Consider the following 22,442-nt stretch of genomic DNA (forward strand, 5'->3'; position numbering starts at 1 on the left):
CCCCTCCACTCTAACCACTAGGCTACGCTGCCGCCCCTCCACTCTAACCACTAGGCTACCTGCCGTCCCTCCACTCTAACCACTAGGCTACCCTGCCGCCCCTCCACTCTAACCACTAGGCTACCCTGCCCGCCCCTAATGATTGGGTGTGTCTGGTAAGAAAACACCTACTTCCACGTTTAAACTAAGCAACATGTATTTAAAAGTAAAAATCTATTTGGTGAGCCCTGAGAAAACGAACATGAAGCCGTGAGTTGGTTCATAACGCTAGTAAATAAGTAATGGCTGGTAGCATGGCTCCAGCAGCTGAAACAAAATGAGGGGCTTGTCTGTGTGCATGGGGGTGTGTGTGTGTGTTTTACTGGTGGTAAGGAGGAACATTGCTTCAATATACAAAAATCAACAGAGGCTACGGGTGGCAGTAGTGAACAAAAAAGCAATAACACTCTCCTAAAATAGATAAAAATAAAAATACAGCAAGCCTCCTAATACTAACCTCCTAATGCTAAAAATCTATTCAGTGATTAGGAAAAGGATGATCCCCAAATGGCACCCCATTCCCTACATGCGCGACACCAAAATGGCACCCCATTCCCGACACCAAAATGGCACCCCATTCCCTACACCAAAATGGCACCCCATTCCCTACACCAAAATGGCACCCCGTTCCCTACACGCTCGACACCAAAATGGCACCCCATTCCCGACACCAAAATGGCACCCCATTCCCGACACCACAATGGCACCCCATTCCCGACACCACAATGGCACCCCATTCCCGACACCACAATGGCACCCCATTCCCGACACCACAATGGCACCCCATTCCCGACACCACAATGGCACCCCATTCCCGACACCAAAATGGCACCCCATTCCCGACACCAAAATGGCACCCCATTCCCTACACCAAAATGGCACCCGTTCCCTACACGCTCGACACCAAAATGGCACCCGTTCCCTACACGCTCGACACCAAAATGGCACCCGTTCCCTACACGCTCGACACCAAAATGGCACCCGTTCCCTACACGCTCGACACCAAAATGGCACCCCATTCCCGACACCAAAATGGCACCCCATTCCCGACACCAAAATGGCACCCCATTCCCTACACCAAAATGGCACCCCGTTCCCTACACGCTCGACACCAAAATGGCACCCCGTTCCCTACACGCTCGACACCAAAATGGCACCCCGTTCCCTACACGCTCGACACCAAAATGGCACCCCGTTCCCTACACGCTCGACACCAAAATGGCACCCCATTCCCGACACCAAAATGGCACCCCATTCCCGACACCAAAATGGCACCCCATTCGACACCAAAATGGCACCCCATTCCCGACACCAAAATGGCACCCCATTCGACACCAAAATGGCACCCCATTCCCGACACCAAAATGGCACCCCATTCCCGACACCAAAATGGCACCCCATTCCCGACACCAAAATGGCACCCCATTCCCTACACCAAAATGGCACCCCATTCCCTACACCAAAATGGCACCCCATTCCCTACACCAAAATGGCACCCCATTCCCTACACCAAAATGGCACCCCGTTCCCTACACGCTCGACACCAAAATGGCACCCCGTTCCCTACACGCTCGACACCAAAATGGCACCCCGTTCCCTACACGCTCGACACCAAAATGGCACCCCATTCCCTACACGCTCGACACCAAAATGGCACCCCATTCCCTACACGCTCGACACCAAAATGGCACCCCATTCCCTACACGCTCGACACCAAAATGGCACCCCATTCCCTACACACTCGACACCAAAATGGCACCCCATTCCCTACATACTCGACACCAAATGGAACCCCATTCCCTATATAGTGCACTACTTCTGAACAGAGCCCTGATAAAAAAGTAGTGCACTATATAGGGAATAGGGTGCCATTTGGGATGTATTCCCTAGGGCCATCTCTCACTACATACATATCCTAACAAACCAGTGAGTCTCTTCCCTGTGTTGGGTCAGAAGGCTCCACGTGGAAGACCAAGGGACTCAGGTACCATCGTCGCCCAGGCAGACGTCACCATCCTGGGGCCTAGATATATGAGGTCTGCTCGCTTCTGTTGAACCCGAGAACCAGGACATGGCCGGGTAGGGTCCACTACATCACATTATTAAACACAGGTTGACAGATAACAGTCACACAGTGGAAGATATGGGTAAGAATCTGTGTCCAGGGGGTTGATATCCGTAACCCATCTCTGTTAGGGACAATCTGTGTTTTCAGACGAGAACAGTTCATCAAGAAAACATAACGGTCTACTAAGGGGAGTGAGAGATTGTTGGTTTGCCTGTCAGTGCAGGTCTAACCAGAAAGACAGGCTTTGAGAAGGGGTTTATCTGTTCGTTCAGCCACACAATTCTCCCCCTCCTAGCCAGCTTGTGTTTGTGCTGGCCTGCCACATTTGTCCGGATGGCAACGTAGGCTTACTTCCTTCACATCTATACCAAGAACAGGTATTTTCACATTCAAGGTCAATTACACAGCAGGTCCTCTATGAGCGATCCAGTCCAGGATGTCAAGAAAAAGCATTGCTCCAAAATGGCTGCTGAAACCACTGGGCTATAGGATTCATTATACTGTAAATGACCACATTCCAAAATCAAAACACCCAAAATGGCCGCCGAGTTTCCATTTCACTCAGTTACAGAGCAGGTCTTCCAGTGGAAGCTCGTCCAGGTCGTAGGAGAACAAGTTGTCTTCCCCGAGGCTGAGCATGTAGTCGTCCTCCTCAAAGAGGAGGGAGGGAGAGAGGGGGACAAAGTGCTCCTGGTCGACATCCTGGAGGGGGAGGAGGGAGACAGGGGTCACTGTCACTGCTGAGCATGCTGGGAGCCTGGACTGTGCGTTGGAGAAACTGATACTGGCGCTATCGGTGGAGTTATTACCCCCTGGTGAAATGGAGAGAAAGATGGAGAGGTGCAGAGAGAAAGGGGCAGAGAGAGTGCTTTGAAGGAGTAGTTCGCCCAACAACCAACCACAGAGAGAGAACTCTAGTGCCCAAAAGCCTGTTTTAGCATGGGCAGCACCATTGAGGACTTTCACTATTTTGAAGTAGTAAATTGGGCGGGACTTCCTATGGGTTAAGTGCCTTGCTCAAGGGCACAGAGATGTTTTCCCCTAGCCGTCTCGGGGATTAGAACTAGCAACCTTTCGGTTACTGGCCAAACGCTCTTAACTGCTAGGCTACTAGGTCGCTCTAGTAGCAGAAACAAATGCACTACTTCAAAATGGAGATGGCCTCAATGGTGCTGCCTGTGCTCTCTCAGACACCATAATGGGACAGACAGATAATGATGCGATGTCAAGGTTTATGGGCTCACCTTGTGACACCTTGAAGACGGACAAAGAGGAGTTTCCGTTGACATACGATGAAGAGGGATGTCCTTTTCCATTCAGTGCCACGTTGTTCAGCGTGGAGGAGGTGGCGTGGTCATCAGAGCAAAGGAAGACTTCTATTGGACCCTGGGTACTGCTCAGGTGGACCTGGAGACTCTGATTGGACAATCAACAAATCAATCATTTCAGTATTTCAGCAATTCAAAAGCCAGCTGCAGGGAATAAAGAGAACATCGACCATGATCAGTGGGTGTGTGTGTACCTCTGCAGGGTCTTGCACCTCTAGTCTGGTTTCAGCAGGGGCTTTGACCACAATGACCGTCTGGTCCTTGAGACTAGGAATCCTCTTCACATCCTCATACGATATGTATGCAAACATACCCAGGGGTTAAGGAAAGAGTAGTCTTTTCACACACAGACAACACACACACACCTCAAACACACCAGGCCTGTTAATAGAAGGCTATTTCCTTGTGGGTGTGTCTTCCGTTATCTGTTGGACGATGCGTGTAGAGATGTGTAGGAGTTCATCCAGTCTCTTCTCCTCTTGGGCCAACTCCAGTAGCTCTTCACCCACAGAGCCAGGGGTCTGGACCCTGGCAACTCCCTGTGGAGACAGGCTACAGCCCCTACACACACACACACACACACACACACACAGGAGAACAGCACATGTTAATACCAGTGGTGGAAAAAGTACCCAATTTTAATACTGTAGTAAAAGATACCTTAATAGAAAATGAGTAAAAGTCACCCAGTAAAATAGTATTGGAGTAAAAAGTCTAATAGTAATTGGTTTTATAGTTACTTAAGTATCAAAAGTATAATGTAATTGCTAAAATGTATCAAAATGTAAAAGTACAAATAGTTTCAAATTCCTTATAATATATTATTTTAATATATAATAATATATAACCCAGATGGTGCTATATTCTGGTTTTTCTTAAATTTACAGAAAGCCAGGGTCACACTCCAACACATTTACAAATGAAGGATGTGTGTTTGGGGAGTCTGTCAGATCAGAGGCACTAAGGATGACCAGGGATTTTTCTCTTGATAATTGTGTGAATTGGACCCTTTTCGTGTCATGCTAACATTAAAAATGTAATGCGTACTTTTTGGGTTTCAGGGAAAATGTACAGAGTAAAAAATAAATTATTTTCTTTAGGAATGTAGTGAGGTAAAAGGAAAAGTTAGTATAAATAGTAAAGTACAACTAAAAGTACTTAAGTAGTACTTTAAAGTATTTTTTACTTAAGTACTTCACAGTCAACACATTTCATACACACAGCAAAAAAATAAACGTCTCTTTTTCAGGACCCTGTCTTTCAAAGAATTCGTATAAATCCAAATAACTTCACAGATCTTCATTGTAAAAGGGTTTAAACACTGTTTCCCATGCTTGTTCAATGACAAATAAACAATTAATGAACAGGCACCTGTGGAACGGTCGCTAAGACACTAACAGCTTACAGACGGTAGGCAATTAAGGTCACAGTTATGAAAACTTAGGACACTAAAGAGGCCTTTCTACTGACTCTGAACACAAAAAAGAAAGATTCCCAGGGTCCCTTGCTCATCTGCGTGAACGTGCCTTAGGCATGCTGCAAGGAGGGCATGAGGACTGCAGATGTGGCCAGGGAAATAAATTGCGATGTCCGTACTGTGAGACGCCTAAGAGTGCTACAGGGAGACAAGGATGGACAGCTGATCGGCCTCGCAGTGGCAGACCACGTGTAACACCTGCACAGGATCGGTACATCCGAACATCACACCTGCAGGACAGGTACAGGATGGCAACAACAACTGCCCGAGTTCCACCAGGCACGCACAAACCCTCCATCAGTGATCAGACTGTCCGCAATAAGCTGAGAGAGGCTGGACTGAGGGCTTGTAGGCCTGTTGTAAGGCAGGTCCTAACGAGACATCAGCAACAACGTCGACTAGGGGCACAACCCGACAGTCGCTGGACTGGACAGGACTGGCAAAAAGTGCTCTTCACTGACAAGTCGCGGTCTTGTCTCACCAGGGGTGATGGTCGGAGTCGCGTTTATCGTCGAAGGAATGAGCGTAACTGCGACGGCTGTACTCTGGAGCGGGATCGATTTGGAGGTGGAGGGTCCGTCATGGTCTGGGAGGTGTTTCACAGCATCATCGGACTGAGCTTGTCGTCATCTCAACACTGTGCGTTACAGGGAAGACGTCCTCCTCCCTCATGTGGTACCCTTCCTGCAGGCTCATCCTGACATGGCCCTCCAGCATGACATTGCCACCAGCCAAACTGCTCGTTCTGTGCGTGATTTCCTGCAAGACAGGAATGTCGGTGTCCTGCCATGGCCAGCGAAGAGCCTGGATCTCAATCCCATTGAGCACGTCTGGGACCTGTTGGATCGGAGGGTGAGGGCAAGGGTCATTCCCCCCTGAAATGTCCGGGAACATGCAGGTGCCTTGGTGGAAGACTGGGGTAACATCTCACAGCAAGAACTGGCAAATCTGGTGCAGTCCACGAGGAGGATGCACTGCAGTACTTAACCTGTCTGGTACACGTGGGACGCTAGCTTCCCACCTCGACAACAGCCAGTGAAATTGCAGGGCGCAAAATTCACAACAGAAATCCCATAATTAAAAGTATTATACACCATTTTAAAGATAAACTTCTTGTAAATCCAGCCAGAGTGTCCGATTTCAAATAAGCTTTACGGCGAAAGTTTATGCGATTATGTTAGGTCAGCACCTAGTCACAGAAAAACCATACAGCCATTTTCCAGCCAAGGAGAGGGCTCACAAAAGTCAGAAATAGCAATCAAATGAGTCACTTACCTTTGATGATCTTCATCAGATGGCACTCCCAGGTCTCCATGTTACGCAACAAATGTTTGTTTTGTTCGATAAAGTTAATCTTTATGTCCAAATACCTCAAAAGGCACAATGCGCGCTCTCAACACCAAGACGAAAAGTCAAAAAAGTACAATAAAAGATATTAGAAACATGTCAAACCATGTTTAAAAATCAACCCTCAGGTTGTTTTTGTCATAAATAATCAATAATATTTCAACCGGACAAAAGCTTCGTCAATGGAAAAGGTAAACAAGAAATGCGCTCCGATCACGTGCTTGGTTCATGTCTGGAAATGTCCACTGTCCTCTCATTGAAAGTGGTGCATCTCCCCCATTTTTCAGAGTAAAAGCCTGAAACAATGCCTAAAGACTGGTCACATATTGAGGAAGCCATAGGAGATCGTGAACTGGGTCCTAAGTCATTGTATGGTGGATAGGATTTCAATGGGGGAAAAAAAGCCTTTCAATATAAAAGTACTTCCTGGTTGGATTTTCCTCAGGTATTCACCTGCCATATCAGTTCTGTTATACTCAGACATTATGTTAACAGTTCAACACACTTTAGAGTGTTTTCTATCCAAATCTACTAAAATGTATGCATATCCTAGCTTATGGGCCTGAGTAGCAGGCAGTTTAATTTGGGCAGAGTTTTCATCCAAAATTCCAAATGATGCCCCCTACCCTAGTGAACTTAATGCAGCTGGTGGCCACAACAGATACTGACTGTTACTTTTGACCACCCCTTTGTTCAGGGACGCATTACTCCATTTCTGTTAGTCACATGTCTGTGGAACTTGTTCAGTTTATGTCTCAGTTATTGAATCTTATGTTCATACAAATATTTACACATGTTCAGTTTGCTGAAAATAAAACCCAGTTGACAGTGAGGATGTTTATTTTTTTTGCTGAGTTTATATACACACATTTGGCATCGTCATGCCTACCCCCATCTTAATGGCTGGGATATCTTGTGGCGTTACGGCACAGTTCCACCAACTATGGAGAATTTCTAACCAGGCAGCTGTGTATAAAGATCATAGACAGAGACAGACCCCCCCTCCCCCACTCACATCCATTGGATGTTGTTCTTAGACTTCTTCTTGATGAGATGCACCCCCTGCAGGACGTTGGTGATGTCATAGAGGCGTCTCTTCCTCACCTTGAGGGACTCCGCGGCCCGGTTGAGGTCCACTACCCCGTCACTGGACTGGGCCAGCAGCTGGACAAACTTCTGGGTCAGGAGGCCTAGAGATGTGTCATACCTGGTCTTCTCTAACGTGGAGGGGGGAGCTGGAGAGAGAGATGGGTTAGTTAAAACCTCTCTGGGATATGTGGGACGGTAGCATCCCACGTCAACAACAGCCAGTGAAAGTGCAGGGCGCCAAATTCAAAACAGAAATCCCATAATTAAAATTCCTCAAACATACAAGTATTTCACACCATTTTAAAGATAAACTTGTAAATCCAGCCACAGTGTCCGATTTCAAAAAGGCTTTACGACGAAAGCACACCAAACGATTATGTTAGGTCAATACCTAGTCACAGAAAAACACAGCCATTTTTCCAGCCAAAGAGAGGAGTCACAAAAAGCAGAAATAGAGATAAAATTAATCACTAACCTTTGACACTCGTTGGACTTCATGTTACACAATACATGTATGTTTCGTTCAATAAAGTTCATATTTCCCAGTTAGGGGGAGTGATGAGCTCTACAGCAGAGTCTCACAACTCAATCGCTGGTTGAAAACTGTTTTCTGCCCCTCCCAAAAGATAGAATTTGTAGATAATTGGCCCTCTTTCTGGGACTCACCCACAAACAGGACCAAGCCTGACCTGCTGAGGAGTGACGGACTCCATCCTAGCTGGAGGGGTGCTCTCATCTTATCTACCAACATAGACAGGGCTCTAACTCCTCTAGCTCCACAATGAAATAGGGTGCAGGCCAGGCAGCAGGCTATTAGCCAGCCTGCCAGCATAGTGGAGTCTGCCACTAGCACAGTCAGTGTAGTCAGCTCAGCTATCACCATTGAGACCGTGTCTGTGCCTCGACCTAGGTTGCAAAACTAAACATGGCGGTGTTCAGAATCTCAAGGATAAAGACCACCTCCATTCCTGTCATTACTGAAAGAGATCAAACCTCACTTCTCAAAATAGGGCTACTTAATGTTAGATCCCTTACTTCAAAGGCAATTATAGTCAATGAACTAATCACTGATCATAATCTTGATGTGATTGGCCTGACTGAAACATGGCTTAAGCCTGATGAATTTACTGTGTTAAATGAGGCCTCACCTCCTGGCTACACTAGTGAGCATATCCCCGTGCATCCCGCAAAGGCGGAGGTGTTGCTAACATTTACGATAGCAAATTTCGATTTACAAAAAAAAGACGTTTTCGTCTTTTGAGCTTCTAGTCATGAAATCTATGCAGCCTACTCAATCACTTTTTATAGCTACTGTTTACAGGCCTCCTGGGCCATATACAGCGTTTCTCACTGAGTTCCCTGAATTCCTATCGGACCTTGTAGTCATTGCAGATAATATTCTAATCTTTGGTGACTTTAATATTCACATGGAAAAGTCCACAGACCCACTCCAAAAGGCTTTCGGAGCCATCATCGACTCAGTGGGTTTTGTCCAACATGTCTCTGGACCCACTCACTGTCACAGTCATACGCTGGACCTAGTTTTGTCCCATGGAATAAATGTTGTGGATCTTAATGTTTTTCCTCATAATCCTGGACTATCGGACCACCATTTTATTACGTTTGCAATTGCAACAAATAATCTGCTCAGACCCCAACCAAGGAACATCAAAGTCGTGCTATAAATTCACAGACAACACAAAGATTCCTTGATGCCCTTCAGACTCCCTCTGCCTACCCAAGGACGCCAGAGGACAAAAATCCGTTAACCACCTAACTGAGTATCTCAATTTAACCTTGCGCAATACCCTAGATGCAGTTGCACCCCTAAAAACTAAAAAAATGTCTCATAAGAAACTAGCTCCCTGGTACACAGAAAATACCCGAGCTCTGAAGCAAGCTTCAGAAAATTGGAACGGAAATGGCGCCACACCAAACTGGAAGTCTTCCGACTAGCTTGGAAGGATGTACCGTGCAGTACCGAAGAGCCCTTACTGCTGCTCGATCATCCTATTTTTCTAACTTAATTGAGGAAAATAAGAACAATCCGAAATTCCTTTTTGATACTGTCGCAAAGCTAACTAAAAAGCAGCATTCCCCAAGAGAGGATGACTTTCACTTTAGCAGTGATAAATTCATGAACTTCTTTGAGGAAAAGATTATGATTATTAGAAAGCAAATTACGGACTCCTCTTTAAACCTGCGTATTCCTCCAAACCTCAGTTGTCCTGAGTCTGCACAACTCTGCCAGGACCTAGGATCAAGAGAGACGCTCAAGTCTTTTAGTACTATATCTCTTGACACAATGATGAAAATAATCATGGCCTCTAAACCTTCAAGCTGCATACTGGACCCTATTCCAACTAAACTACTGAAAGCGCTGCTTCCTGTGCTTTCCTATGTTGAACATAATAAACGGCTCTCTATCCACTGGATGTGTACCAAACTCACTAAAAGTGGCAGTAATAAAGCCTCTCTTGAAAAAGCCAAACCTTGACCCAGAAAATATAAAAAACTATCGGCCTATATCGAATCTTCCATTCCTCTCAAAAATTTTAGAGAGGCTGTTGCGCAGCAACTTAAGACAAACAATGTATACAAATGCTTCAGTCTGGTTTTAGACCCCATCATAGCACTGAGACGGCACTTGTGAAGGTGGTAAATGACATTTTAATGGCAACGGACCGAGGCTCTGCATCTGTCCTCGTGCTCCTAGACCTTAGTGCTGCTTTTGATACCATCGATCACCAATTCTTTTGGAGAGATTGGAAACCCAAATTGGTCTACACGGACATGTTCTGGCCTGGTTTAGATCTTATCTGTAAAGATATCAGTTTGTCTCTGTGAATGGTTTGTCCTCTGACAAATCAACTGTAAATTTCGGTGTTCCTCAAGGTTCTGTTTTAGGACCACTATTGTTTTCACATATTTTTACCTCTTGGGGATGTTATTCGAAAACATAATGTAAACTTTCACTGCTATGCGGATGACACACAGCTGTACATTTCAATGAAACATGGTGAAGCCCCAAAATTGCCCTCGCTAGAAGCATGTTTTCAGACATAAGGAAGTGGATGGCTGCAAACTTTCTACTATTAAACTCGGACAAAACAGAGATGCTTGTTCTAGGTCCCAAGAAACAAAGAGATCTTCTGTTGAATCTGACAATTAATCTTAATGGTTGTACAGTCGTCTCAAATAAAACTGTGAAGGACCTCGTTACTCTGACCCTGATCTCTCTTTTGAAGAACATATCAAGACCATTTCGAGGACAGCTTTTTTCCATCTACGTAACATTGCAAAAATCAGAAACTTTCTGTCCAAAAATGATGCAGAAAAATTAATCCATGCTTTTGTCACTTCTAGGTTAGACTACTGCAATGCTCTATTTTCCGGCTACCCGGATAAAGCACTAAATAAACTTCAGTTAGTGCTGAATACGGCTGCTAGAATCCTGACTAGAACCAAAAAATTTGATCATATTACTCCAGTGCTAGCCTCTCTACACTGGCTTCCTGTCAAAGCAAGGGCTGATTTCAAGGTTTTACTGCTAACCTACAAAGTTACCTTGCTCCTACCTATCTCTCTGATTTGGTCCTGCCGTACATACCTACACGTACGCTACGGTCACAAGACGCAGGCCTCCTAATTGTCCCTAGAATTTCTAAGCAAACAGCTGGAGGCAGGGCTTTCTCCTATAGAGCTCCATTTTTATGGAACGGTCTGCCTACCCATGTCAGAGACGCAAACTCGGTCTCAACCTTTAAGTCTTTACTGAAGACTCATCTCTTCAGTGGGTCATATGATTGAGTGTAGTCTGGCCCAGGAGTGGGAAGGTGAACGGAAAGGCTCTGGAGCAACGAACCGCCCTTGCTGTCTCTGCCTGGCCGATTCCCCTCTTTCCACTGGGATTCTCTGCCTCTACCCTGTTACAGTCACTGGCTTACTGGGGCTCTCTCATGCCGTCCCTGGGGTGCGTCACCTGGGTGGGTTGATTCACTGTTGTGGTCGGCCTGTCTGGGTTGGCGCCTCCCCTTGGGTTGTGCCGTGGCGGAGATCTTTGTGGGCTATACTCGGCCTTGTCTCAGGATGGTAAGTTGGTGGTTGAAGATATCCCTCTAGTGGTGTGGGGCTGTGCTTTGGCAAAGTGGGTGGGGTTATATCCTTCCTGTTTGGCCCTGTCCGGGGGTGTCCTCGGGTTGGGGCCACAGTGTCTCCTGACCCCTCCTGTCTCAGCCTCCAGTATTTATGCTGCATTAGTTTATGTGTCGGGGGGCTAGGGTCAGTTTGTTATATCTGGAGTACTTCTCCTGTCCTATTAAATCTAAGTGTGCGTTCTCTAATTCTCTCCTTCTCTCTTTCTTTCTCTCTCTCGGAGGACCTGAGCCCTAGGACCATGCCCCAGGACTACCTGACATGATGACTCCTTGCTGTCCCCAGTCCACCTGGCCATGCTGCTGCTCCAGTTTCAACTGGCCTGGGCCCTAGGACCATGTCCCAGGACTACCTGACATGATGACTCCTTGCTGTCCCCAGTCCACCTGGCCATGCTGCTGCTCCAGTTTCAACTGTTCTGCCTTACTATTATTCAACCATGCTGGTCATTTATGAACATTTGAACATCTTGGCCACGTTCTGTTATAATCTCCACCCGCAGCCAGAAGAGGACTGGCCACCCCACATATGCTCTCTCTAATTCTCTCTTTCTTTCTCTCTCTCTCGGAGGACCTGAGCCCTAGGACCGTGCCCCAGGACTACCTGACATGATGACTCCTTGCTGTCCCCAGTCCACCTGACTGTGCTGCTGCTCAGTTTCAACTGTTCTGCCTTAATTATTCGACCATGCTGGTCATTTATGAACATTTGAACATCTTGGTCATGTTCTGTTATAATCTCTACCCGGCACAGCCAGAAGAGGACTGGCCACCCCACATAGCCTGGTTCCTCTCTAGGTTTCTTCCTAGGTTTTGGCCTTTCTAGGGAGTTTTTCCTAGCCACCGTGCTTTTACACCTGCATTGTTTGCTGTTTGGGGTTTTAGGCTGGGTTTCTGTACAGCACTTTGAGATATCAGCTGATGTACGAAGGGCTATATAAATAAATTTGATTTGATTTGATTTGATATTTCTATCCCAAAAAATCTGTTTACATTGGCGCGTTTTCAGTAGTTCCAAAACATCCGGTTATTTTTCAGAGAGCCACATCAATTTACAGAAATACTCATAATAAATGAAGAGATACAAGTGTTATGCATGGAATTTTAGATCCACTTCTCCTTAATGCAACCGCTGTGTCAGATTTCAAAAAAGCTTTACGGAAAAAGCAAACCATGCAATAATCTGAGTACAGCGCTCAGACAACAAAACAAGCCAAACCGATATCCGCCATGTTGTGGAGTCAACAGAAGTCAGAAATAGCATTATAAATATTCACTTACCTTTGATGATCTTCATCAGAATGCACTCCCAGGAATCCCAGTTCCACAATAAATGTTTGATTTGTTCGATAAAGCCCATCATTTATGTCCAAATACCTCCTTTCTGTTTGCGCGTGTAGTACACAATCCAAACTCACGACGCGTGGGCAAGTACAGGCGAAAGTTCAGACGAAAAGTCATATTACAGTTCTTAGAAACATGTCAAACGAAGTATAGAATCAATCTTTTATGATAAAAACATCCCAATCTTCAATAATGTTTCAACCGGAGGTTTCCTTTGTCTGTAGAAATGCGATGGAACAGCGCTAACTCGCGTGATCAGCTCATGGCACTCTGCCAGACCCGACTCATTCAGCTCCCATTCCCCCCTCCTTCACAGTAGAAGCATCAAACAAGGTTCTAAAGACTGTTGACATCTAGTGGAAGCCTTAGGAAGTGCAATATGACCCCATGGACACTGTACATTCGATAGGCAATGATTTGAAAAACTACCAACCTCGGATTTCCCACTTCCTAGTTGGATTTCTTTCTCAGGTTTTTGCCTGCCATATGAGTTCTGTTATACTCACAGACACAATTCAAACAGCTTTAGAAACTTCAGTGTTTTCTATCCAAATCTAATAATAATATGCATATTAGAGGTCGACCGATTATGATTTTTCAACGCCGATACCGATAACTGGAGGACCAAAAAAAGCCGATAACGATTAATCTGCCATTTTTGTTGTTGTAATAATGACAATTACAATACTGAATGAACACTTATTTTAACTTAATATAATACACCAATAAAATCAATTTAGCCTCAAGTAAATAATGAAGCATGTTCAATTTGGTTTAAATAATGCAAAAACAAAGTGTTGGAGAAGAAAGTAAAAGTGCAATATGTGCCATGTTAGAAGGCTAACGTTTAAGTTCCTTGCTCAGAACATGAGAACATATGAAAGCTGGTGGTTCTTTTTAACATGAGTCTTCATGTTAAGAAGTTTTAGGTTGTAGTTATTATAGGAATTTTAGGACTATTTCTCTCTATATGATTTTTATTTCATTAACCTTTGACTATTGGATGTTCTTATAGGCACTTCAGTATTGCCAGTGTAAAAGTACAGCTTCCGTCCCTCTCATCGCCGCTTACCTGGGCTCGAACCAGGAACACATCGACAACAGCCACCCTCGAAGCAGCGTTACCCATGCAGAGCAAGGGGAACAACTACTCCAAGTCACAGAGCGAGAGACGTTTGAAACGTTAAGCAGACCCCGGCTAACTAGCTAGCCATTTCACATCGGTTACACCAGCCTAATCTCGGGAGTTAATAGGCTTGACGTCATAAACAGCAGAGCTGCTGGCAAAACGCACGAAAGTGCTGTTTGAATGAATGCTTACGAGCCTGCTGGTGCCTACTTATCGCTCAGTCAGAGAGTGCTCTATTAATTCATAGACTTAATTATAACATAACACACAGAAATACGAGCCTTTGGTCATTAATATGGTTGAATCTGGAAACTATCATTTCGAAAACAAAATGTTTAGTCTTTCAGGAACCGTTCTGTATTTTATCTAATGGGTGGCATCCCGAAGTCTAAATATTGCTGTTACATTGCACAACCTTCAATGTTATGTCATAATTACGTAAAAGTCTGGCAAATTAGTTCGCAATGAGCCAGTTAGCCCAAACTGTTGCATATACCCTGACTCTGCGTGCAATGACGCAAGAGAAGTGACACAATTTCACCTGGTTAATATTGCCTGCTAAGCTTTCTTTTAGCTAAATATGCAGGTTTAAAAATATATACTTCTGTGTATTGATTTTAAGAAAGGCATTTATGTTTATGGTTAGGTACACGTTGGAGCAATGACAGTCCTTTTTCGCGAATGCGCACCGCATCGATTATATGCAATAAGAATGTGTTCTTAATAACTGACTTGCCTAGTTAAATAAAGTTGTAAAAAAAATTTTAATACTGATTTCCGATTGTTATGAAAACTTGAAATCGGTCCTAATTAAACAGCCATTCCGATTAAATCGGTCGACCTCTAATGCATATATTATTATTATATATATATATATATATATATATATTAGCAACTGGGCCTGTGTAGCAGGCAGTTTACTCTGGGCACCTTATTCATCCAAGCTAATCAATACTGCCCCCTCAGTCCCAAAGAAGTTAAGACAGGACCTGGAGGGAGGGGGTAGATGGGTTAGTTAACAGACAGGACCCGGAGAGATGGGTTAGTTAACAGACAGGACCCGGAGAGATGGGTTAGTTAACAGACAGGACCCGGAGAGATGGGTTAGTTAACAGACAGGACCCGGAGAGATGGGTTAGTTAACAGACAGGGCCCGGAGGGATGGGTTAGTTAACAGACAGGACCCGGAGGGAGATGGGTTAGTTAACAGACAGGACCCGGAGGGAGATGGGTTAGTTAACAGACAGGACCTGGAGAGAGGGGTTAGTTAACAGACAGGACCTGGAGAGAGGGGTTAGTTAACAGACAGGACCTGGAGAGGGAACAGACAGGACCTGGAGAGAGGGTTAGTTAACAGACAGGACCTGGAGAGAGGGTTAGGACAGGACCTGGGAGAGGGTTAGTTAACAGACAGGATCTGGAGAGAGGGGGAGATGGGTTAGTTAACAGACAGGAGCTAGAGGGAGGGGAAAGATGGGTTAGTTAACAGACAGGACCTGGAGAGATGGGTTAGTTAACAGACAGGAGCTAGAGGGAGGGGGAGATGGGTTAGTTAACAGACAGGAGCTAGAGGGAGGGGAAAGATGGGTTAGTTAACAGACAGGACCTGGAGAGATGGGTTAGGGGAGAGGGGTTAGTTAACAGACAGGACCTGGAGAGAGGGGTTAGTTAACAGACAGGACCTGGAGAGAGGGGTTAGTTAACAGACAGGACCTGGAGAGAGGGGTTAGTTAACAGACAGGATCTGGAGAGAGGGGTTAGTTAACAGACAGGACCTGGAGAGAGGGGTTAGTTAACAGACAGGATCTGGAGAGAGGGGGGAGATGGGTTAGTTAACAGACAGGAGCTAGAGGGAGGGGAAAGATGGGTTAGTTAACAGACAGGACCTGGAGAGATGGGTTAGTTAACAGACAGGAGCTAGAGGGAGGGGGAGATGGGTTAGTTAACAGACAGGAGCTAGAGGGAGGGGAAAGATGGGTTAGTTAACAGACAGGACCTGGAGAGATGGGTTAGTTAACAGACAGGACCTGGAGAGAGGGGTTAGTTAACAGACAGGACCTGGAGAGATGGGTTAGTTAACAGACAGGACCTGGAGAGATGGGTTAGTTAACAGACAGGAGCTAGAGGGAGGGGGGAGATGGGTTAGTTAACAGACAGGATCTAGAGAGATGGTTTAGTTAACAGACAGGAGCTGAAGGGAGGGGAGAGATGGGTTAGTTAACAGACAGGAGCTGGAGGGAGGGGAAAGATGGGTTAGTTAACAGACAGGAGCTAGAGGGAGGGGGAGATGGGTTAGTTAACAGACAGGAGCTAGAAGGAGGGGGGAGATGGGTTAGTTAACAGACAGGATCTAGAGGGAGGGGGGAGATGGGTTAGTTAACAGACAGGAGCTAGAGGGAGGGGGAGACTGGGTTAGTTAACAGACAGGAGCTAGAGGGAGGGGAGATGGGTTAGTTAACAGACAGGAGCTAGAGGGAGGGGGAGATGGGTTAGTTAACAGACAGGAGCTAGAGGGAGGGGGAGATGGGTTAGTTAACAGACAGGAGCTGGAGAGATGGTTTAGTTAACAGACAGGAGCTAGAGGGAGGGGGGAGATGGGTTAGTTAACAGACAGGAGCTGGAGAGATGGTTTAGTTAACAGACAGGAGCTGAAGGGAGGGGAGAGATGGGTTAGTTAACAGACAGGACCTGGGGGAGGAAGGCAGACAAAAGGCACGAAGGCGCGTACACAGACACACTTGAGCAGGTTCAGGTAGGTGAGGGAATTAATGACAAGTGAACTGTGAATACACACTATGCCACAAAGAGCAACAATGTTCCTCAGGCATGGGCGTCACATCTTTATTCCTGAACAAAGGCTGGACCATCTCTTCACACTAAAATGGCCTCCGCTCATTTCCTTAAACTTTTAAGTTATTGGACGGTTTTCAGCAGGCCATGATGTGTCGCAAAACTGAAATAAACAGGAAGTTAGAGACTTGAGATGAGACGTTGTTTCCCCTAAACTGAAATGAGACGTTGTTTCCCCTAAACTGAGATGAGACGTCGTTTCCCCTAAACTGAGATGAGACGTCGTTTCCCCTAAACTGAAATGAGACGTCGTTTCCCCTAAACTGAAATGAGACGTCGTTTCCCCTAAACTGAAATGAGACGTCGTTTCCCCTAAACTGAAATGAGACGTCGTTTCCCCTAAACTGAGATGAGACGTCGTTTCCCCTAAACTGAGATGAGACGTCGTTTCCCCTAAACTGAGATGAGACGTCGTTTCCCCTAAACTGAGATGAGACGTCGTTTCCCCTAAACTGAGATGAGACGTCGTTTCCCCTAAACTGAGATGAGACGTCGTTTCCCCTAAACTGAGATGAGACGTCGTTTCCCCTAAACTGAGATGAGACGTCGTTTCCCCTAAACTGAGATGAGACGTTGTTTCCACTGTATGAATGCACTGTAACTCCGCCCTGGACGAGGAATGGTGTAAATCCGCCCTGGACGAGGAATGGTGTAACTCCGCCCTGGACGAGGAATGGTGTAACTCCGCCCTGGACGAGGACTGGTGTAACTCCGCCCTGGACGAGGAATGGTGTAACTCCGCCCTGGACGAGGAATGGTGTAACTCCGCCCTGGACGAGGAATGGTGTAACTCCGCCCTCGGGTCGGCAGGTAGCCCAGTGGTTAGAGTGGAGGGTCGGCAGTTAGCCCAGTGGTTAGAGTGGAGGGTAACTCCGGCAGGTAGCCCAGTGGTTAGAGTGGAGGGTCGGCAGGTAGCCCAGTGGTTAGAGTGGAGGGTCGGCAGGTAGCCCAGTGGTTAGAGTGGAGGGTCGGCAGGTAGCCCAGTGGTTAGAGTGGAGGGTCGGCAGGTAGCCTAGTGGTTAGAGTGGAGGGTCGGCAGGTAGCCCAGTGGTTAGAGTGGAGGGTCGGCAGGTAGCCCAGTGGTTAGAGTGGAGGGTCGGCAGGTAGCCTAGTGGTTAGAGCGTTGGGCCAGTAACTGAAAGGTTGCAAGACTGAATCCCCGAGGTGACAAGGTAAAAATCTGTCGTTCTGCCCCTGAACAAGGCAGTTAACCCACTATTCCTAGGCAGTCATTGAAAATAAGAATTTGTTCTTAACTGACTTGCCGAGTTAAATAAAGGTAAAATTTAAAAAATCTAATAATAAAAAAAAAGATTTTTTTTCAAATAACTCACCCTGGATGAGCTTCATGATTAAAATGTCAATGAATCCCATGGTAACTAAACCACCCCCATAATGCCCCCCTTACTCTTGGGTCCTCTGAGGGAGAGCCTGGTGGCTCGCTTAGCTCTGGAGCCACTGTTCGTCTCACTGGTGTACTGTTGATCACTCTCCTCCAGCTCCAACCGACGCTTCGTCTGACAAACAGAAAACATTTGTACAAGGTGACAATCTGGATGAAAACAGAACAGTGAAACTGTGGATCAAATCTGAGGTGAATTATGTTGGTTCAGGGTCCCGGTGTGACCATCATCGTTCTAACAGCAGGTAGCCTAGCGGTTAAGAGCGTTGGGCCAGCAAACAAAAGATGCCCGTGAGCAAAAGGCACCTAAACTCTAAAAGCGCTCTTTTTGAAGTGGACAAGAGCAGTCTGCTAAATGACTAAAATGCATAAAAGCTAGTTGCCGATTTCACCATTCATAAACCAAGTACCAGCTCAGAATCAACAGAATGAATACACCCCTGATCACACGCAAACACAGTTCACTTTCATAGCAGCCACATATAAACAGCATGGTCTTTCGATGGCTGTATAATTCCTTCTCGCATCTACACACTCCTCCTCTCAACTTTTCCCTTCGCTTGTGGACTTCAACATCAGCTGTCTGTGACCAGGCGAAAAGAGCTTTCCATGCCAAACCTTCCGATCATAACCACTACACACAGCCTACATCGTTGTCATCATATTCAACATAACTACAAGAAATAACGCGGTAGTAAACTCACTACAATCATGCAGTACAGTCTACAGTCAAGAACAAGCAATTTAGCAGTTAAACCGGCGGGCCAAAAGATTACTTTGACTTGGAAGAGATCCAGTGTTGATTAGCCATAACTAGCTCGCTAACATAGCATTCCTCTCTGTTGGATAGCCATAACCAGCTAGCTAACATAGCATTCATCTCTGTTGGATAGCCATAACCAGCTAGCTAACATAGCATTCCTCTCTGTTGGATAGCCATAGCCAGCTAGCTAACATAGCATCCCTCTCTGTTGGATAGCCATAGCCAGCTAGCTAACATAGCATTCCTCTGTCAGATAGCCATAGCCAGCTAGCTAACATAGCATCCCTCTCTGTTGGATAGCCATAACCAGCTCGCTAACATAGCATTCCTCTGTTGGATAGCCATAGCCAGCTCGCTAACATAGCATTCCTCTCTGTTGGATAGCCATAGCCAGCTCGCTAACATAGCATTCCTCGGTTGAATGCATTCAGTAGTACAACTGACTACGTATCCCCCTTTCCCTTTGTTTGAGCGTGCTAAACTAGCTATACACATTCGTTAGCTAAGTATGTGAAAGTTAAAAAAAATATTTAAAAAAATATAGCTACCGCTCTTGCTTAATTTTTGAAGCTATTAATTTGTTAAAAACCGTTCAAACATTGTCTTTCTGAGTCAACTACTCACCAGGTATGCAGTGCTAGCTAGCTTTGTGCGTTCAGCGCTAGATTCATTATCTAATCCTTTGATTGGATGGAACACATGTCAGTTCATGCTGCAGGGGCTCTGGAAGTTGTCATAATTACAGAGTAAGTCTATGGAAGGGGGTGAGAACCATTAAACTCCTAAAGTTTTGTATGGAAGTCAATGTACCTAGAGGACGAAAACTAGCTGTCCTCCGGCTACATCATGGCGCTACCCTACTGTGTGCTATTGAGGCTACTGTAGACCATTGCAAAACAGTATTTGAATCAATTATTTGGTGACATGAATATATTTAGTATAGTTTAATCTAAAAATAAGGATGAAATGTTTCACTATTTTTGCAAAATTGACTGAGGATGGTTCTCCCCTTCCTTTGAGGAGCCTCCACTGGTCACCTCCCTGAGTTTGCATAAATAATATCCTTGTGTGAGTTAATATGAATCGTCATAACACAAAATGTGCTGTTTATGGGGGATGCAGTTTGCACGTGCATGCTTACAGATTTAGACCACAGCTAATCTGAAATGTGTTATACCTCCTCATGGTGGGACTTCTAGGTTAACTAGCAAAAAATGCTATCTTGGTACGTCGCAGAGTTGTTCAGCCTATGCGCTTACGATTGTCATTAGATACATGGAAGATAGTTTTATGACAAGGGACTAAGTGCTGGAACTATGACAAATAATCAAATTTGATCCAAAACAGCTGGAGCAAAGGATTACAATTGGGATGGTTGGTGGGATGGTGGAACAGACCGCTAAACTAGGAGAAGATTCTCCCACATCCCCCTCAAAGCTTCGTTTACCGCCTAGCTTGTGGCGTTAAAAACAAATAAATCTTCTTTAGATATTCATGCTAACTAGCAAATGAACATGAGCGAAGACACGTTTTTCTGTCGACTGTATTTATGATTGAGTTGCGGTTATTCTTACTATTTCATTTCTGCTGGTCAAAACATTAGGAAGTTTTGCCTGCTAACGTTACATGGATAATGGAAAAACAGAAATACTCATGTCTAGTTAGCTGATTGAATTCTGACGGGTCGTTATTGTGCCAAACAAGATCATACTTCCCTAGGTCGATGTGTTGTCTATCCAACTAAGGCGAGTGCTTGATAATGAAATAGCCGTCTGGCTAATGAGCTAAATAGGGCTTTTCGGTGACCCTTTATACATCCACTGTCAAAAGGGACAATTAAAGTTGGAAACGTGGCAAGTGGTTTTAAACATACATGCATAAAGAGTCAACGTGTAACATTTGCAATGAAAAAAATGAAAACAGCGTTTTGTATTTAGCTAAAAATCTAGGTAGAACTGCATACTACTAACAATAACTAGCGAAGTAACGTTAATACGGGTATTAATGTCGGCTAGGATAAGTCACTGGTTAGCCCTCACTAGTTAGCGAACATAATGTAAAGTCATAGTTGTTAGTTAACAAGCTAAATGGCTTGTTTGCATTCATGTGACTGCCCGGAATATTGTATGCCAAAAGAGCCATCGCGTTATGAATTACCGGGTGTCTTCCGAGGGGTGGTCGCTGTCCGGTCTCGTTGGTAGACACCCCGATGGGGGTAGTGTATAGCGGACTCTCGGTCGGGTCTGGGACACCGACATTGTTAGTCTGGTTCGGACAGGGCGGAGGGGTTAAGATCTGATAATACGGAGCATTGGCGTACTGGGTCAGAACTGTGCGGGTTTTGTCCATGGAGGAGCCCCCGACCCCTGAAATTAGGACTTTCTCCGGGACAGAGGCTCCCCCTTTTCTCATCATCAGGCGCGAATGTCCTTTTATTCCTCCGCTACTTTGGAGCACTTTTTTTTCTCTTCAAAATCCGCATCGATTCGAGAAAAAATATATATAATCAGGGATATCGTTAAACTAATATCTTACATGCCCGTTCGTTACAATTTGATACACGATCCGTTTCTAAAACAGGGAAGATGCAACGGATTTTATTAGGTCGCAAGCTCCACTCCTGCTGCCTGAAAAATGACAATGAATTATGGGATGCAGTTTATCAGCGAAGGGCCCTCACGCGAAACTCGGATTTCCCGGGAATGTTTTAAACAAGATTTACATATAGAATGCTATTGGTTAGAGTAGTAGCAGACTCCCCCTTCACGTAATTGCGTCAGTGTGTCTGACCAATGGGTGAGGATTTTCGACAGACAAAGCAGTGTCCTGTGTTTACTTGGGGTGATTCGATTAATCTGTCTGGGCCCCCAGGTAGATGTGCTTTGCACCTGGTGAAAGTTGATTGCATTCGTTTAGGAACCGGGCCGCCTCCCGGGTGTGAGCCAGGTTACGGCGAAATTTGTTCAAAACATAAGTGGCGTAATTAAGCACGTGGAGTAATGAGTAAGATTCTGTGTTTTGACATGTAAACATCGATTGGTTTTTATAATAACGCTTTACCTGCCTTTCCAAATGAAAACTGGTTAGAAAATTCTAACATATATGTTATGGAAAATAGCTTTTGTATGTTTCTGGACGATGCACAATGCTACCTTGTTGACAACATGACCGAGCAGCGCAAGATTACTGTTCGATTGGAGAAGGCGCTCCTCACTCACCGCTTTTTGCCCGTTCTAGTCACAGGCCATAGACTGGTGCCCTGCGGTTCAGCGTAATTGAATCCGCCCCTTGAATTGACTGAATGTCAAAATCAATCATGTCAGGTAAGGACCCTAAATACATAATTAGTAACACCAAAAAACATTATTCACACAAACTGGATATTTTCTGGAATAACCAGTTTGATTCAAGCGGGCGGCAGGTAGACTGGCGGTTGGAGCAGTGGCCCAGTA

At 45.4% G+C, this 22,442-nt stretch overlaps 1 protein-coding gene across 1 annotated transcript; it reads right to left on the bottom strand.

Annotated features, from left to right (window-relative positions):
* Window positions 1–1,069: 1,069 nt before the first annotated feature.
* LOC115117367 (transcription factor E2F3-like) lies at window positions 1,070–22,060 on the bottom strand. The gene is made up of 7 exons (XM_065018043.1): window positions 21,148–22,060; window positions 18,234–18,342; window positions 7,275–7,494; window positions 3,835–3,996; window positions 3,630–3,744; window positions 3,352–3,523; window positions 1,070–2,919 (listed from the first exon to the last, which is right to left on the bottom strand). The coding sequence occupies exons 1-7, from the start codon at window positions 21,403–21,405 to the stop codon at window positions 2,669–2,671; spliced, it is 1,287 nt and encodes a 428-aa protein (XP_064874115.1). The 5' UTR covers window positions 21,406–22,060; the 3' UTR covers window positions 1,070–2,668.
* Window positions 22,061–22,442: the final 382 nt, after the last annotated feature.

This window comes from Oncorhynchus nerka, linkage group LG4 (genome assembly GCF_034236695.1).
Source record: "Oncorhynchus nerka isolate Pitt River linkage group LG4, Oner_Uvic_2.0, whole genome shotgun sequence".
NCBI classification, from domain to species: domain Eukaryota; kingdom Metazoa; phylum Chordata; class Actinopteri; order Salmoniformes; family Salmonidae; genus Oncorhynchus; species Oncorhynchus nerka.